General features: G+C 40.9%; 1 protein-coding gene across 3 annotated transcripts in view; it reads left to right on the plus strand.

Annotated features, from left to right (window-relative positions):
- Positions 1–13,881, plus strand: part of LOC143767376 (uncharacterized) — a 125,111-nt gene that overhangs the window by 110,447 nt on the left and 783 nt on the right. For 2 of the 3 annotated variants that reach the window (XM_077255670.1, XM_077255669.1), the window contains 2 exons: positions 2,583–2,655; positions 11,945–13,876. In XM_077255670.1, the coding sequence (XP_077111785.1) occupies positions 2,583–2,655; positions 11,945–12,948 (1,077 nt within the window). In that variant the 3' untranslated portion in view covers positions 12,949–13,876. Of the gene's footprint in view, positions 1–2,582; positions 2,656–11,944; positions 13,877–13,881 lie in introns of those variants that run through there. The other variant, XR_013213704.1, reaches the window with a different exon arrangement.

Consider the following 13,881-nt stretch of genomic DNA (forward strand, 5'->3'; position numbering starts at 1 on the left):
CTGAAGGGGTTAACTAGTGGGACAGTTTTATAGATTGGGTCGTTATGGACGCAATGATACCAAATATGTGTACTTCTATTGTTTTTTTTTTTAATGTATTTATTGGTAAAATATTTATTTTATTTTTTTATTTATTTGGGGATTATCTTAAAATATTTTTACACATTATAATATATATATTTTTTTACTTTATTACACTGTCCCAATATGGGACATTACTATTTTACAGCAGATCGCTGATCTGACACTCTGCACTGCAGAGTGTCAGATCAGGATATGACAGGCAGGGAAGGAGGCATGCCAGCACCTGCTGTCTGCAGGCACTAATAAGCCACCTTCCCCGCAGGCCACGGAAGGACCCCACGGCCATCTTGGTGCCGGGGGTCTCCATGGAGACCATCAGAACAATGCAACGCAGTACTAGTGCAGCGAATGTCGTGAAGGGGTTAATAATCACATAAGAGAGGTGCGATATATATTAGAATTATCTAATACTGGGTCAAGGGTAACATTTAACATGCGAGGACCTCCTGACTTCTTCTGTTCCAGGATGGATGGTGGAGATGGTGCCCGGTCTGGTCTCTGTGTCCTGGTGAGGAAAGGCTTAATATCGCCCTAGATGGATGCAGAACGGTTAGAGGACCAGGACCTTGTCTTTTTAGCCCCTGATTTGCCCATGCTGAGGTACCGGAACCGATTGCAAGGTGGATGGTGGTTGGGAGCAGCAGAAATCACACCTTGGCCATGTCCAGCCACGCCCCACAACTGGATCAGATTTTAACACAATTCCTAAAAATAGATAAAGAATCAAATCAAACAAATTATTAGACTGTCATATCACATGGTTGTGAGTGACAAAAGTAAGTGAACCTTTGCCTTCAGTATCTGGTATGACCCCTCCTTGTGCAGCAATAACTGCATCTTAATATGTTTGGTAACTGTTGATTTGTTCTGCATACCATATATACACGAGTATACGTCAACCCCAGTATAAGCCGAGGCACCTAATTTTGCCACGAAAAAACTGGGTAAACTTATTGACTCGAGTATAAGTCATATATGCATTGTCTCCTCATCCCTATCCTGGTATGCATGGCTCCCCCGTCCCTGTCCTTGTTTGCATGGCTAGTTATCTCCTATCCTTGTATGCATGGCCCCTTATTCCCTATCCTTGTATGCATGGTTCCAATAAAAAAAAACAAAAACATCCATATTTGCCTTTCTGCGCGCCCTCACTGCATCTCGTTCTGGCGCCAGCAGCTCTTCCTGCCGAGCAATCACATGGCCCCGCTTATTAAGGTAATGAATATTCACTCCAAGCCCATGGGAGTGGAGAGGCATGAAGATTCATTACCTTAATAAGCGGCCACGTGATTGCTCGGCCGGAAGAGCCAGAACTGACAAGATGCAGCGAGGGAGTGCAGGAAGGTAAGTAGGATGTGTTCTGCAAGCCGGCGGCTGCGGCTGTAACTGTGCACCATCAAAGAAATGAATATTCACTGCCAGCACAGTGAATATTCATTTTACTTTAGCATCGGGCACAGTTGCAGCCACAGCCGCCGGCTTCAGTCTCCTGTCACCCGCAGCAAAAAAAATATGCTGAAAAACTCAGCTTATACACAAGTATATACGTATATTCCATTCGTCTCTGCTCCTAGTATCTGTTATTGTCTGCAGTATTCACGTCATGTAAACAGCACTGCAGTCAATCAGTGAGGTGAGGTTTAGCGATTTGCTGCTGCACTGTTGTTGCGATTTCAGCGCTGAAGACAGTTATCAGGAGTAGCTTTGGAGGTTCGGCGCAACCATGGAACAGATGTTTCCTGAAACGGTAAAACCCCTTTACAATGCATGTGTGAACAGAGCTCTACAAAGAAGCCCTCACTGGAACATGTGTTTTTTTAATATTCCCTGCTAAGTAAAATCCATTATTGGTGTGCTGATTCCTACTGCTTTATTAGTTTTTCACCATTGTATGACAGATTATATACCTTGATCAAGTTTAGCAAAAAGAAAATAGTCTAAAAGCTTTTTGTTTAAAAAAAAAAATCAAGATTTTACTTTTAGGCAAAATTGCCCAATCCTACCTTAGCATTGTGGAGAAACAAGTTCATCACTTCATTGCACCTATAAACCCTTAGACATAAGAACAATGGTCTATGGCACAAGGTTCAGCAAGAAGCTATCCTGTTGGCATGGGCCAATATTGCCGATGAATGATTTCATCACCTAATGGAACCAACAACACCACAAATTGCTGAGATTCTGAAGGCCAACAGAGATCAAATGTATTACTAGATGGGTGTCTCTAATAAAGTGTCCATTCTGTGTATGTTTTATACCTGGTGGAGATGACCGGATAAAACTGATTCTAGACATAAGATGTTGTCTGGATCTTCTCACAATTTTCTGGTTATGGAGACTGCTGGTTAGAATTAAGAGCCGGCAGGTTGGATTTGTACAGGAGACCTGCAGCTATGCGATAACTACTGCTGTCATGTTAATTAATGACCATTATTCTTCTTCGATTTCATTTAATACTTCTCCATCTATTTGTGTCTCCTAAAAAAAAAATGTTATAGGGTTATACTACAGAGACATATGTGAGGGGCGATGAGCGGTGTAAAGAGGAGATTCCTACAGATATCTGTACATGTGAGTAGTGACCACTAAATGCAGGGAAGTTACAGATTTTTCATATTCGCTTTCTGGTATAATTTGTGTTGTGTTTTTTAGGGTACATCATTCAGACTTTTTAGACTTGTTTTGTTTATGCATTTTTGTTGGCAAAGTATCAATGGACAAAATTGAAAAGGCACATTTTGGATTGAAAAAAGGGGCCAATCTCCATAAATTTCTTCTGGCTGTACAGACCATATTTTTTTTATCACAGTGATCAAATTAAAAAAAATTGAAAATCAAACCCCCCTTTATCATCCCCTTAGTTAGGTTAAAATAAAAAAAATGATTTTTTTTAAATTTTTCCATTAGGGTTGGGGCTAGGGATACGGTTGGGGTTAAAGCTAGGGTTAGGGTTGGGGTTAGGGTTGGGGCAAGGGTTAGGCTTGTGTTGGGGTTAGGGTTGTGTTGGGGTTATGGTTGGGGTGTTAGGATTAGGGTTGTGGTTAGGGTTGGGATTAGAGTTAGGGTTGGGGTTAGGGTCAGGGGTAAGGCTGTGTTAGGGTTGGAGTTAGAATTGGGGGGTTTCCACTGTTTAGGTACATAAGAGGGTCTCCAAATGTGACATGGCGCTCGCCATTGATTCCAGTCAATTTTGCATTCCCAAAAAGTCAAATGGTGCTCCCTCCCTTTTGTGCCCTGCCATGCGCCCAAACAGTGGCTTTCCCCCAGATACGAGGTATCGGTGTACTCAGGAGAAATTTTGTGGTCCATTTTCTCTTGCTACCATTGTGAAAATAGAAAAGTTTGGGTCTAAAGTACATTTTTTGTGAAAAAAAGTAAAATGTTCATTTTTTCCTTCCATATTGCTTTAGTTTCTGTGAAGCACCTAAATGGTTAAACTTCTTGAATCTAGTTTTTAGCACCTTGAGGGGTGCAGTTTTTAAAATGGTGTCACTTTTGGGTATTTTCTGTCATATTGACCCCCCAAACTCACTTCAAATGTGAGGTGGTCCCAAAAAAATGAGAAATCGCTGGTCAACTTTTAACCCTTATAACGTCTTAACAAAAAAAATGTTGCAAAATTGAGCTGATGTAAAGTAGATATGTGGGAAATGTTATTTATTAACCATTTTGTGCAATATGACTCTCTGATTTGAGTACAATAATTACATTTTTCATACATAAACGCAAGTGATAGCAAAGAAATTTTACCACTAACATGAAGTACAATATGTCATGAAAAAAAGATTCTCAGAATCAGTGGGATCTGTTGATGCGTTCAAGAGCTATAACCTCATAAACTGACAGTGGTCAAAATTGGCTTGGTCATTAAGGACAAAAATGGCTCTGTCAAGGGGTGACAAAAGACCAGCAGTTTTTGAATGAGAATACTATATTTGTTCTGTTCACAAGTAGAGCATGCAACCACAATAACAAGAATATCTTGACTAAGGTAGAGAACCAGAACTGTTGAGAGATAAAATCTATTGTTTGTGTACACCTGGATGTCAGTCAACTTAGAAATAAATATCCTTTAGGTGTTATGTTTTACCTGGTCAAGTGGATTTTCAAAGCTATTGTTCTGTATGAGCAGTTGTAGGGCATCACAGACAAATGATGTTGGTACAGCAGTAAGGTTCGATAGGAGCAAGGGAGGCTGTTTTTAATAGTAGTCCACTGAGAAGCTGAAAGCTCAGTGTTGGAAGACTAGTGAAGGAGTGTCGAGATAATGGTAAAGCAGAGTAGAGTTACGGGTCATGAGGCAGAGCAAAGTATGTCACAGAGTACTATGTGGACTGGTTAAACAGTCTAGCAGAACCTGGTGCTTCAGGAGGCTCAATGGAGAAATGAACAGCAGAGTATTAAGCAGAATTGAATAGGTCAAGTCAGGACAGTCATTAATTCTATGTAGCAAAGTTGAGTGGTATATCAAAGCAGGGTTAGGGACTAGTGATGAGCGAGTGTACTCGTTGCTCGGGTTTTCCCGAGCACGCTCGGGTGGTCTCCGAGTATTTATGGCTGCTTGGAGATTAAGCTTTCATCGCCTCAGCAGCATGATTTACAGCTATTAGCCAGCTTGATTACATGTGGGGATTACTTAGCAACCAGGCAATTCACTATTAGAGGCTATGCAGAATGCTGATGAGCAAAGTGGTAGATATTAACTACCTGAATACTCAGTTGATGAGTCCCTGCCCGAGCTGACTTCTAAAGCCTTAGAGCATTACATCAAAGGAGTGTGCCAAATTAGCTGATGGCTATACGCAGAAGATGTCAGTACAGAGGAAGGATGGAGAAACTGGTGCTGGAGCTGGAAAAATTTACCTTAGGCTGGGGTCACATTTAGTTTTGGCAGTCTGTTAGGCTACGTTCACATTTGCGTTGTGCGCCGCAGCGTCGGCGACGCAACGCACAACGCAAATGTAAACGCATGCACAACGCAGCGTTTTGTGACGCATGCGTCCACTTTTGCATGGTTTTGGGCGCAGAAAAAACTGCAACTTGCTGCGTCCTCTGCGCCCTGACGCATGCACCACAGTGACGCATGCGTCACAAAACGCAAGTGCAACGCATGTCCATGCGCCCCCATGTTAAATATAGGGGCGCATGACGCATGCGGCGACGCTGCAGCGCCCGACGCTGCGGCGCAGGACGCAAATGTGAACGTAGTCTTAGACGGACTGCTTTACACCGCGGCATTATAACGCAATCCGTTAACGCCGCCACAATAGGCGTGCGCTAGCGATGTGCCATCATTGAGTGACGGACCCTGGGACGCGGGCGTTTCCGGGTCCGTCACTGCTAGCGCAGATAGAGCATCTGCTAGCTCTATCTGCGCTAGCGAAATTCGGCACTTGCGTTAACAGCAGCCCGTTAACGCATGTATTGAACAGGCTGCTGTTAACGCAATGTGAACCTAGCCTTGCTATGATAGAATCTGTTTAATTCGATTCTGTTGATTGAAAATCTTTCCAGGAAGGAAACAACAATGTACTGCATTTCATTATGATCCGTATTGCAAGAAGAACAAGATAAGGCATCTGTTTTAAGTCCAACAAATGTCTTAAGCATTCATCTTTAAGAAGTTGTGGTTGGTACAGATTTTCTCCAGGTAATAAAGTCCCCTAGTAGGTATTTCCACTTATCCTTTAAGGGCAGCTTGGTGGCTCAGTGGATAGCACTGCAGCCTTGCAGCACTGAGGTCCTGGGTTCAAACCTCACCAAGGACAACATCTGCAAAGAGTGTTTGCGTGGGTTTCCTCCGGATTCTCCGGTTTCCTCCCACATTCCAAAGACATACTGATAGGGAATTTAGATTGTGAGCCCCAATGGGGACAGTGATGATAATGTGTGCAGAACTATAAAGCGCTGCAGAATTTGTCAGCGCTATATAAAAAATAAAGATTATTATATTATTATTATCCTAAACTAGCTTGATACCAAGAAGTTCAGGAATACCAGTTTAAGAAAGTTGACACAAGCCAAATTTTACACAGTTCTTAATTTGTTATACCACGATAATGTGAAAAAAATATTTACTGTATTTTTCCGACTATAAGACACACTTGTTTCCTTCCAAAATGTGGAGGAAAATGGGGGGTGCTTCTTATAGTCCGGATTTATTGGCTCTGGCTGTGGTGGGGAGGTGGGGGAGCGGTATCGGAGGAGCAGCGGGTCACAGAGGCAGAAGTTGGGGGCTCCGGCTAACTCCTGTGCCAGCTACAAAAGAGAAATGAATATGCACTTCATTCCACTCCAATGGGCATGGAGGGCAATGAATATTCATTTCTTCCTGGTATGATTGATTGGCCCCATCCCAGTCCTGGTATCCATGGCCCCATCAGAAAAGATTAAGAAAAAAAACTTTACTCTTACCTTCCTCCGCTCCCTCACAGTCGCAGAGTCCTGCTCCGGTGTTAGCAGCTGCTTAATTCTTGTAAGCAGCGCATGGCAGGGACATCATGCGCTGCTCACAAGTAGAGCACAGCTGCCGGAATACTCACTGGGTGTTCATCAAAGTTCGCGGTGAGTATCCATTCCTCTTCAGTAGCGCGCACTGTCAGCTACCTGATTCCTGTTCCTTGTGTCGATACTTAAGAGAAATGAATATTCTGAATATAAAAAATGTTTATTGTGTAAAAGCGCCAAAACATAACAAATATATAAATGTGGTATTGCTGTAATCGTACTCAACCGATCAATAATAATAATAATAATTTTTATTTATATAGCGCCAACATATTCCGCAGCACTTTACAATTAAGTGGGGACATGTACAAACAATAAATTCGGTACGAGTTAAGACAGTTTAAACAGTGACATTAGGGGTGAGTTCCCAGCTCGCAAGCTTATCAATTTTACCACATGTGGAACAGTATGAAAAAAATCCCCCCAAAAAAGTTCCTGAATTGCTGGTTCTTGTTTATTCTGCCTCCCAAAAATTGGAATAGAAAGCGATCAAAAAATGTCATGTGCCCGAGAATGGTACCAATAAGGCTACGTTCACATTTGCGTTGTACGGCGCAGCATCGGCGACGCAACGCACAACGCATGCAAAAACGCATGTAAAACGCAGCTTTTTGTGACGCATGCGTCAAATTTTGGCATGATTTTCAGTGAAAAATAATTGCAGCATGCAGCGTCCTGTGCGCCCTGACGCTTGCGCCAAAAATGACGCATGCGTCACAAGACACAAGACAACGCATGTCCATGCGCCCCCATGTTAAATATAGGGGCGCATGACGCATGCGCCGCTATGCGTCGCCGAACCTGCGCCCGATGCAACGCAAATGTGAACGTAGCCTAAAAATGTCAACACGTCACACAAAAAATAAGCCCTCACATGACTGTCAGCCAAAATATTAAAAAATTATAGCTCTCAAAATATGGTGATGCTAAAACTAGTTTTTGCAATATAAAGTGTTTTATAGTGTGTACGACAGCTGCCAAACATAAAAAAAAACAGTATAAATGTGGTATGGCTGTAATCACACCGACCCGAATTATAAAGTAGTCTAATCACTTATACCACACAAGGAACGGTGTAAAAAAGAAATAAAACCAATTCTTCACCTGCTGTTGATTTTTTTTTTTTCATTCTGCTTCCCAAAGATCTCACTAAGGCTCGGCTCACATTTATCCTGCGCTCTATGCTGAGCACTTACAGTGACTCAGTCACGTATATTATCCAGTGGTGTCTGTCTTTTTAGGTGTGCATAAAAGCGCAGTGTGCCACAGTTTTGTGCACTTCTGAAAAGGAGAATGCTGGACATAGGCCAGATAGAGTCCAGAATAACTCTCCTGCCTCATTATAGTGAATGGATCCCTTAGGGGTTTCATCTGAATCGCATCACTCAGAGATTTAGATGGAAACTCCAAACGTACTGGGCCCTACAATGTACTGCAGGCTGCAACGTACGGGGGACTACAAAGGCAGTTGGCAATTTTCACTAAGCAACATCTACTGCTGCTTGTTTCTGGAAAACACGCATGGAGTCAAAATCGTTACTACACCTGTAGGTAAATTCCCAAAGGAGTATCATTTTCAAAATGGGGTCACTTTAGGGGGAATTCTGCTCTTCCAGCACTTAGGGGCTATGTATATGAAATCCGCAAACTATTCTAGGAACAGCTGCGCTCAAGGAGGCAAATAGCGCTCCGTCCCTCTCCAGTCTCGTCGTATGGCTAAGCAGCACTGTACAGCCAAATATGGGGTATTTCTACATTCATCAGAAACTGTGGGACAAATTTTGGTGCAACTTTTACCCATTTCCCAGTATGAAAATGTAAAATCTGGGGCTAAAACAAAATTTTGGTGGTAAAAATATAATTATTTTTTCTTCCCTGTCCAATGGTTTAAATTTCTGTGACACATGTGGTGTCAGTATGATCACTGCATGTCTAGATGAATTCATTGAGAGGTGTAGTTTGTAAAATGGGTTAACTTATGGGGGATTCTGCTGTTTTAGCACCTCAGGGACTCTTTGATATGGTTCTTCTTCCCTTCTGAGCTTTGAACTCCACCTCAAAAGTATTTCTCGATTGCGTGTAGGGTATTGGCGCATTCAGGAGAAATTTTTACAACAAACCGAGAGGTCTATTTTTTCCTATTAGCCCTTATAAAAATTAAAAACTTGAGTCTAAGGCAACACTTTAGTGGTAAAAATTTAATTATTCTTTCTTCACATGCAGTGTCAATGTGATCACTGTACCATTGGATGAATTCATTGGGGGTGTAGTTTGTAAAAGGGGGTCACTTATGGGGATTTCTGCAGTTCTGGCACCTCAGGGGCTCTGCCAGTGTGACAAGGCCCTCTCAAATCATTCCACCAGCAAAATCTGAACTCCAGTATGGTGCTTATTTCCTTCTGAGCTTTGCATTGTGCCTCAAAAGTAGTTTTCCCCCACATATGGAGTAACAGTGTACTCAGCAGAAATAGTATAACAAATTTTGAGGCCCATTTCCTCTTGCTATCCTTATGAAAATGAAAACCATTGGGGCTAAAACAATATGTTTGTGGGATAATTATATATTTTTTTCATTTTCACAGATCAACGTTGTAAAATTCTATGAGGCAACTGTGATAAATTCCTTCTGGTGTCTAGTTTCCAAAATGGAGTCACTTGTGGGGGGTTTCCACTGTTTAAGCACATCAGGGGCTCTTCAAACACGACAAGACACCCGCAGACCATTCCATCAAAGTTTGTGTTCCAAAATGTCACTCCTTCCTTTCTGAGCCCTGCTGTGCTGCCAAACAGTAGTTTTCCCTCACATATGGGTTATTGATATACTCAGGAGAAACTGCACTACTTATTTTGGGGTCCATTTTCTTCTGTTACTTTTGTGAAAATAAAAAAATTGGAGCTAAAAGAACGTTTTTGTTTTAAAAATGTAATTTTTTTATTTTCACGGCTCTACATTATAAACTTTTGTGAAGCACCTGGGGGTTAAAGGTGGTCACCACACATCTAGAATACATTCCTTGAGGGGTCTAGTTTACAAAATGGGGTTTGTCACAGTTTAGGCACATCAGGGGCTCTCCAAACACGACATGGTATCCGGTAATGATTTCAGCAAATTTTGCACCCAAAAAGTCAAATGGCACCCCTTCCCTTCCGAGCCTTACTGTGCAACCAAACAGTAATTTTCAACCATGTATTCAGTATTGGTGTACTCAGGAAAAATTGCACAACAAGTTTTGGTGTTCATTTTCTCCTGGTACTCTTGTGAAAATAAAAAAAATGGGGTCTAAATTTAAATTTTTGTGAAAAAAAGGTAAATGTTTAGTTTTTCTTTCCACATTACTTCTGTTCCTGTGCAGCACCTGAAGGGTTAATGCACTTCTTGAATGTGATTTTGAGCTTCTTGATGGTTACAGTTTTTAGATTGGTATCAATTTTGGGTATTTTCTGTCATATAGTCTCCTCAAAGTCACTTCAAATGTGATGTGGTCCCTAAAAAATGGTTGCGTAAATTTTGTAGGAAAAATGAAAAATCGCTGGTCAACTTTTAAACCTTCTAACAAAAAAATTTTGTTTCAAAAATAGTGCAGATGTAAAATGGACATGTGGGAAATGTTATTTATTAACTATTTTGTGTGACATAACTCTGACCTGCTAAATTTTCAAAAGTTTTGAAAAATTTCCAATTTTTTCACAAATAAACGCAAGTCATATTGAACAAATTTTACCACTATCATGAAGTACAATGTGTCTCGAAAAAACTAACTCAAAATTAGTGGGATCCTATGAAGAGTTCCAGAGCTATTACCACATAAAGTGACACTGGTCAGAATTGTAAAATGTGGCCTGGTCATGAACGTGAAAACAGGTTTGGTGGGTAAATAGATTAAAGGAAAGTTTCAAAGTTTTAATGTTTTCAGTGATTTCATGCTCCTGGTGAGAGAATCTATGAACTTGAATTATGACAAAATGCATATGGTCTACATTAATGTTATTTGCCAGTTATTGAGTTATGCTTACCAAGAAGTTGAAAAAATGCTACCAACTTACCAGTTTGCTTGGAGGTAGCCAAAACAGAAAAGGGTTCTAAGGCATCCCTGATATTCTTCGTTTAACAGAGAACTATTGCACTTCGATGCGAGGAGCCTCAAGGTCACCCCAGGGATATAGTCCTATTGTTTACAGTCCAACATGGTGAAAATATTACTGTGTTTTTCGGACTATAATACGCACTTTTTCCCCAAAGAAATTTGGGAGAAAACAGGGTGCGTCTTATAGCCGGAATATATCGCATTTACAATTAGCAAGGTGGCAGCAGGAGTCGGCTGATTCTTCCTGTGGTCCAAAGCTGCAGGGTGATGATCTCACTCCCATCCCAGTGTGGCAGGTGCGGAGCCACAGCATCGCAGCAATGGAAGTGCGGGGGCTCCAGGCTTTCACAAAATGTCGGCGGAGCCCCCTGCACCACCGAGCATCGGTGAACCTGCCACACTAGTCTGGGTCATATCATCGCTGGACCACCAAACACCCCCTGTGACTTCACTCCAACAACACTGCTGATCCCCCAAAGGTAAGCTGAATTCAGGACTGTAAGACGGACCCCTATGTGACGCATTAATTTGTTTCTCCATTTTCCTTCTGAAAATTTGGGGTACATCTTATAGTCCAAAAAATATGGTAAGTTGTGTCACAAATACCATGTTGCACATATTAGTATATCCTAAAGAAAGTTTTAAAAGTAAAGCTAAGGTTTAGATTTCAAAATTCCAAGTAATATAAATTAATTAACAGAGAAAAACCCTTTACTTAACAGTCAGAATAATGTAGCAAAAAAAAATAAAGATTCAACTGCAACCATTTCACATTGACCTCCAGGCTGACCATGGAAGTTAACACCTAAAAAGGAGCATATTCTAATTACAAAGGTTGAAGAAAATCGATATTGAAGTTCACTGCAGTTAGTTAAAGAAACAGAAAGCCAAACCAGGGTTAGAAGACTTGGTGTTATCCTTAAAAATCATGGAGGTCATGCAAAATACTAGATGTAGCAGCTTTTGATGTGGGGTATATTTATTTTTGCATCAACTAATTTTAGCAAAACTGAAAACTTTGTAATTAAAGTTATAATATTAAGCTTACTTTCATGTTATGGTTTAAAAAATGTTCTCTGAAATTCAGCTTTGCCAAAATTTTGGAAATCGTTCTTGTGTTCAGAGAGATATTGAATAAAATTTTACTTTTCTAAGGAGATCTACTCATTTATGCTGAGCATTGTATATATCATAAAATATATAATATTTAAAAATACATACACTACTAAGGCTGTGATATATAATAATAATGGTTTCATTTTTGACAGATGACTATAGCGGGGGATCAGAGGCACATATATTTTCAGATGTTATTGCAGATGATCGTGGTATCACACCAGATCCATATGAAGAGCATGCCATTATTCCAGTAATACTTCCAGTCCTTCACAGCAAAGATCCATCATCCAATACTTTTCAACGGCTCCTATCTTCTGACTCATCAAAGAATATCAAGCAAAATAAATATAACAGATCAGATAGTAAACATAAAAAAACTCTCACAAGAAAGAAGTCATATATATGTTCGGAATGTGGGAAATGTTTTAATCAGAAATCTCATCTTGTGACACATCAAAGAAGACACACAGGGGAGAAGCCATTTTCATGTTCAGAATGTGGGAAATGTTTTAATCAAAAAACAAATCTTGTTACACATCTGAGAATTCACACAGGGGAGAAGCCTTTTTCTTGTTCCCAATGTGGAAAATGTTTTACAAAGAAATCTGATCTTGTTAAACATCAGAGAATTCACACAGGGGAAAAACCATTTTCATGTTCAGAATGTAGGAAATGTTTTAAAGACAAATCAACTCTTGCTAGACATAAGAAAATTCACACTGGGGAGAAGATATTTTCATGTTCTGTATGTGGGAGATGTTTTTCTCAGAAATCTGATCTTGCTAAACATCTCATAACTCACACAGGGAAGAAGCCATTTTCATGCTCAGAATGTGGGAAATGTTTTAAACAGAAATCGAATCTTGATACACATCTGAGAATTCACAAGGGGGAGAAGCCATTTTCATGCTCAGAATGTGGGAAATGTTTTACAGACAAATCAACTCTGTTTAGACATCAGAGAATTCACACAGGGGAGAAACCATTTGCATGTTCAGAATGTGGGAAATGTTTTTCAAAAAAAATAAATCTTGTTAGACATCAGAAAATTCACACAGGGGAGAAGCCGTTCTCATGTTTAGAATGTGAGAAATGCTTTAAAGACAAATCAGCTCTTATTACACATCAGAGAAATTACCATGGCTGTATTTGACACTACGCACTTGAAGTACATTGCCTAAGATGAAAGGTTGTAGGGGGCGGCCGGCATCAAGACCAAAAAATGCATTATTTATTTATATTTATTTTACATCATTCTCTCTCCGCTTTCCGTTGGACTGGACCAACATCTAATGGGAGAGGGGTAGGAGTTTTAGGTTTCCATTGCTGAGAGACACTGAGAAACAGGTCTCCTGTAGACTGATGTACACCTGGCTGCTTTTTTCACCAATTAAAGCTTAGTATACTTGCACTGAGGAAGTGCCAGATGCAGATGTTGCTGCTCGCTTCTAGCGACCAAGCATTAAGTTCACTGCCTATGCTGATGCATGATTGGTACCTGCATGAGAGATGTCCTAGGGAAACTCCCACTTCAGCACGCATACAGAGTGGATTATGGATACAATAGAAAGTCTATGCTGTCTGTAAGTGCTCAGCCAGAAGCTCAGTGCTCAAGTCTCCTAAACTCTGCATTTTCCTGGGGTTCATTTAAGCAATCCATGGGGTCTTAAGATGCCACCAATCCGCTTGTGATAAGGAGGATGAAAAATGTAAAAAATGGTTTCAATATTTTAGTAAAAATATGAAATTTCCCTTAATTGAAACTAAGGTTCCTTGGCCAACCCCTGAAGAGAAACTCCATAGTATTATCCCTCAACCTATTTTAAGGTTGACAAATAAAGGTAACAATCTTTTGGCATTTGCCAGACCAACACTCATCTATTACGCTACGTTCACATTTGCGGTGTGCGCCGCAGCGTCGGGCGCCGCAGCGTCGCCGCATGCGTCATGCGCCCCTATATTTAACATGGGGGCGCATGGACATGCGTCGCACTTGCGTTTTGCGCCACATGCGTCCCTGCGGCGCCCGCGTCTGGGCGCAGAGGACGCAGCAAGTTGCATTTTTGCTGTGTCAAAAATCAATGAA

This window comes from Ranitomeya variabilis, chromosome 4 (assembly GCF_051348905.1).
Source record: "Ranitomeya variabilis isolate aRanVar5 chromosome 4, aRanVar5.hap1, whole genome shotgun sequence".
NCBI classification, from domain to species: domain Eukaryota; kingdom Metazoa; phylum Chordata; class Amphibia; order Anura; family Dendrobatidae; genus Ranitomeya; species Ranitomeya variabilis.